This window comes from Dryas octopetala, chromosome 4 (genome assembly GCF_963921425.1).
Source record: "Dryas octopetala chromosome 4, drDryOcto1.1, whole genome shotgun sequence".
Taxonomy (NCBI): Eukaryota; Viridiplantae; Streptophyta; class Magnoliopsida; order Rosales; family Rosaceae; genus Dryas; species Dryas octopetala.
This window is the reverse complement of record NC_141369.1, coordinates 18,088,328-18,093,601: the sequence shown is the minus strand read 5'-3', so window position 1 is coordinate 18,093,601 and position 5,274 is coordinate 18,088,328. Positions and strand designations below refer to the sequence as shown.

General features: G+C 33.8%; 1 protein-coding gene across 2 annotated transcripts; it reads right to left on the bottom strand.

Annotated features, from left to right (window-relative positions):
* Positions 1-382: 382 nt before the first annotated feature.
* On the bottom strand, positions 383-4,611 carry UBC34 (ubiquitin-conjugating enzyme 34). 2 transcript variants are annotated; one of them, XM_086239754.1, is made up of 10 exons: positions 4,413-4,611; positions 3,192-3,258; positions 2,656-2,710; positions 2,178-2,216; positions 1,967-2,030; positions 1,756-1,817; positions 1,617-1,656; positions 1,443-1,470; positions 1,103-1,194; positions 383-923 (listed from the first exon to the last, which is right to left on the bottom strand). In XM_086239754.1, exons 2-10 carry the CDS (start codon positions 3,246-3,248, stop codon positions 647-649), a joined length of 714 nt encoding a protein of 237 aa, XP_086095880.1. In that variant the 5' UTR covers positions 3,249-3,258; positions 4,413-4,611; the 3' UTR covers positions 383-646. The 2 variants fall into 2 exon arrangements, with proteins under 2 accessions (XP_086095880.1, XP_086095879.1); XM_086239753.1 differs by having other exon boundaries at positions 3,192-3,327; positions 4,413-4,609.
* Between the last annotated feature and the right edge of the window lie 663 nt (positions 4,612-5,274).

Below are 5,274 nucleotides of genomic sequence, written 5' to 3'. Positions count from 1 at the left end.
AACAAGAGTAATTCATTTCATGTTGGTTTTACCAATTATGGGAGCTTATGCTTACGGAAGGCGGCCTAGAGATTTCGATTTGGAGTTGCCTTTGAGTTCGATATTTATATCAACTTTTGATGAAAAAACCCGGAAAAGATTGAGGGTAATATGGTCAATAAAAATTAAGGGAAAACATCACTGTGCTGGCTTAAGGCCAATTTTTATTCATTGAAAGCCAACGACACAACAGTAAATAAATCTCGTATCCATAAACCTCTAAGAAACAGGATTCGTAACTTGCAGACCATCATTAATTCTTTTTTTTTTTTGGTCGAAACCATCATTAATTCACAGTGTGCGTGTGTGTGTGTGTTTGAGAGAGAGAGTGAGTACCAACCAATGGTCAAACATAAACACCACTATTGTAAAAATAACATCACATGCACGTCACGTTTGAACATTGGCAAACAACGACCACACATTGACATAGAAGGAAAAACATCAGCTAATAGATTCAACTGACCATAAGTATCAACCTCCTATACAAAATTATATTAGATACAAGATAAACCTAAGGAGTATTTGGAACAAGTCCCACGACTTGCAAAAGCTTTTATGTCCACTCACGGACCCCCAATAAATTTTCTATTTGGGCTGTAAGAAATTAAAGTTGAAGCAGAGGCAGTGCCATTACAATGCCAAAGACAGAAATGAGCAACAACATCATCCAGGTTGGGAATGACTGCTTTTTGTTTTTCCCTGGGGCATCCACTCTTTTCATACCTCCTCCTGTAGAATCATTAACCTTTTCCAACAAAGGCCTGGAATTTTCTTGAGATGGCTGAGGTGACACCTGCTCTTGAATACGCTGCTCGGAAAGCTGTTGCTGCTGCTGGTTATACTTCTCCACATACTCGGGAAACATTTTCCGGAATGTTGGACTGTTTCAAAAGAAAATTGTCAGACAACACATAGAAGACCCACAAATATGATCAAGAGAGGAGAAACCTACACAAGGGTCCCCACCGCTCCCCCCCAATCAGCAAAGCCATTAATAAAAAAGAAAGGGGGTCTGTCTGTACAATGTTATATAGTAAGAAGAGAATGTGGTGGGACTTACTTCTTAGAGTTAAATGCAAGAGAAGCCTTTGCCAAACGTTGCTTCTCAGCAGCAGTAGTGTTCACACTGCCAGTAGTTGGACTGTTGTCCATCTGCACGAGAAAACAGAAATTGAAGCGATAAAAGAAGACTTAAATTTATACAGATAAATACATGTTACAACAGAAAAAGATTGCCTGAACTACTGAAAAGTTCAGAAGAGGGGACATAAACAATCAAAATTCTATTTAAACAAAAACGCAGGTCCCAGTACTGAGCCCTACCCAAACGAATTAAGATTCTAGTAGGATAGAATCCTAAATGAAAGAGAAAGTATACCAAAGAGCCACACTCAACTCACCATGAATGAAAGAAGCCCCGTAAGTATGCTGCATTTGTGAAGAACAGATGTTAGTGGAATTACAACTTACCACAATAATTTCCATAAATAATAGCAACTTTCTAACAAAGGGAAAGCACATAAAAGTGAGTAACATAACAAAACAAGTTCCTTCTTAACCCAAATGTGTCTAACCTTGAAACAGACCACATTGGATTCCAACTTTCAGGATGAACTGCAAAGGAACATAGGTAGATATGAAATTAGTTATTAAATAAAACACACACACATACATAAGAAACATTCTATTTGAAAAGGACTCTATAAAACTTACAATCACTCATAGATAAACAAATTTTCTTCTGAGTCATGAATCGTCCATTGGGAGTAATCATGCTACAGACAGAAAGGAAAGTGTAATAAGTAGAAAGTAGAATCGACAAGTATGTACATAGAAAACAATTGCATAATCAGAGACAAAATATTTCTTATAAGTATTCAAAACTAGCTTTTCCACTGAACTTTGGTATCCAAAAAGTAGATACCTGATTCCAGGTGGTTTATACGGATACTCTGGAGGAAACTTGATCTTTCCGTAGTAATATCCACCTAATAATGAGTAGCACAAGTTTCAAAGATATATAAGCATTGATATCAAACCAGATAATCACAAGAACAGTGCAACAGTTGATATCTTCAGTACGCAATAGCACACACCAAATAAAGAAAAATGAAAGGGGGGGAGGGGGGGCAAACCTGCAAAAGGTGTTCCTTCACTTCCCTCCAGCACGTAATCTGAAACATCAGATATAACAAATAATGATATAAAAAACCCTAACTAAAATGACATAAGTTACAAATATCAAAGCATTATAATATAGAAACTTATAGAATTTTTAGCGAGAGACCATGTAAAGAACCAAAGAATAGACCTTGTTGGACAAGGTGCGCTCAAACCCTACATTCTCAATTCAAGGAATGAAGGAGAAGACTTTCACACAGCCATAAGAATACAAAGCCACCATGTTTTCTTTTCTTTTTTAAATATTTTGTTTTCTAAGGAGAGAAACACCAAGGATTCAACAGAGAAAGGAGTCAAAATTTCAATAGAGAGTTATAGTTTTTTCCCAAATGTTATGGTTTGTTGTGTGGACTTCAGGAGATAAATAATAAAAATTTTCAGGGTAAGAGGAATTTTGGGTATTTGGACATAGTCAGTTGCAAATAAACTTACGCCATTCAAGAATGTCATTTGGGGAAGGACGGGCCACCACATGAGAAACTGGTTCCTGCACGTTCACAAATAACAATATTAGCACCTTCCAGAGACAAACATTATAAAGTTCCAGGATGGCTAAAAGGAGGCATCATTTCTTAAACAAATGCACATAAATTTGCTATTTCTATCAAATTAGTTAAAAAGAAAAATAGTAATCAATCTTTTCCAGAATACAAGTTTACAACAAACATGGAGAGTCCCAAATCCATAAGCCAATACGACCCATAAACTAATGAAAGAAAACAAAAGGATAGACTTAAATTTCCAATTTATTAATGGAACTACAAGTAACCCTTAACAGGACCAAAAGATAACTGAACCATATACTGATATTGTAGTGAAACATCAAAGTATATACATTGGTGAAACAAGCCAGATCTAACTACAAAGAACAATGAAAGAGAACAAAAGGAACTATAAGGATGCAAATGATATGAACTGACAATAACAGATAATAGAAAACAAATTCAGCTGAACAAAAGAAGTCATACTTTACAGAGTGCTCTATATTCCTTCTGGAGGCGCTTGACACATGATTTCTCCGCCATCTCACAAATTCTAAAAGGTAGCAAATAAAGCCCTATTCAATATTCAATTTCCTTGTTCCCAAATCTTATTACCAGTTGTCTGATAAACATAAAAGAAAAAAACACACAAAGATTAGATTCTTATAAAAAAATCCAATACTATAACTTAAAGTTAGAACGTGTTAAAACCTTTACTGGACAAAAATACATTTAAATATAGTTTAAGCAATAAGTTTCTCCCTCCCCTATCCTTTCTTCTTTCCACTCTTTCTTTGAACACTAGCCCTTCCCTTCATACTCCTAAATCTTTTTAAGTAAAAAGAATGTGACCATATCTCCTACATTATTTATTCCTGATATCATTTCATCTCCGTAAATGTCAAATTCAAATTTTTAATATTTGATAAGAAGAAAAAAAATATATATATATATATATCAGTAATGAGTAATGACCATATAAGAAAATCCCATTAATTGTGTCTTCAAAAAATATCTTCACATGTCTCAAAAATTTGAAAAAAACAAAAATTATATCAATTTCCTCAACCAATACTCCCAGGAAGGAAAATCATTACTTCATAATAAAATGAAAAGATACACAAAGATGACCCACAGAAGAAAGACCCACCCCCAATTCCTTAGCTTTAGGTCCCCTATTCCAACCATGATTTTCCATAACTTTAGAACTTTTTCATAATCAATAGCAATAATCTAAAGTTTCTGTTTTTATATTTGTATGATATGGATAATATATACTTTCATATTGTAAATTTCATAAGTAGTAGTCCAATAAAAGTACAAATAAAATGGAAAAAAAAATCTAATTGCCCAAAAATTTCACCTTTAAAGCACTCATGTATCCAAGTACAAACTGATATACTTACCATAAAGTTATCAACAACCCCAGCAGCAGCAGCAATTCACCATTTAATTAGCATTTAGGGTTTTAGCGAAAAATCCCAATAAAAAAATCGCCAACTCCAATTACAATGTCTAAGTTTCACCCTCTTATCATTTTTCTCTTGAATTAAATTATATTAACAATAACCCTAATCCCAATGTCTACCACCAAACTCTAAATTATGAAAAAAAATAATAATAAAAAAATAAAAAAATAATAGCATAAATGAGGCAGTTGCACAGGAACATAGATCGGAATGTAAAAACCTTGAATTTGGAGCAAACCTGGTGAGATCGGCGTTTGGTGGATAAGTTAGAGACCTCGATCGCACACCTACGCGTTTCGCTGACAAAACCTTGTTTTACAAACTCCAACTGAGGGCTAAAGAACGGCGTCGTATTTGGATTTGCCAATTAAACGATATTTTCAAGGCGTTATTTTTGTTAAAAGTCAGTCCCGCAGTTTCTCAGCCTTCTTCCATAGGATATAGGAGTATAGGACCACGACTGATCCGGACGAAGAATACTTTGTTTAAATCACCATTATGCCCCCCTGGATTCTCTCTTTTGGGGATCAGGCTGCTTAGTCTTGAGGGGTAGTTTTGTAAGACTGAGTGGGATGTGTTCCCTTCTTTTTAATTGGGTTCTTCTTAATACACTCCTAAGCTTTTGGCTTTACAGATAATTTGCTCAACACACACACCACACAAATTTAAAAATCAAAATTTCTCTTTATAACTCAAAAAGTCCAAAAGAAAATTTGATAAGTAATTTCTTTCTTGTGTCACCATGTCCTTTTTTTAGGCAATAATTGGTTGGTGATACTTCATGAATTTGTTTTTGTGGAAGTGAGGTTTTGGATAGGTTAGGCCTGTTTGGTATTCTATTTAAAAATTATTTTTTATTTTTAAAAATAAAAAAATAAGTTTTAGTCAAGAAAACGTGTTTGGTAGACCATTTTTAAAAATAATTTTTAGAAAAAATTTAAAAAACATGTCTCTTTTTAAAAATGATAAAACATCGTTTTTCTCAATTTTTTTTTTACACTTCCTTTTTTTCTTAGATGTCATCATTTTTTAAATTTAAAAATTGTTTTCAAATTTCATACTAAACACGTTTTCAAATTTTTAAAATTGATTTTGAAAAC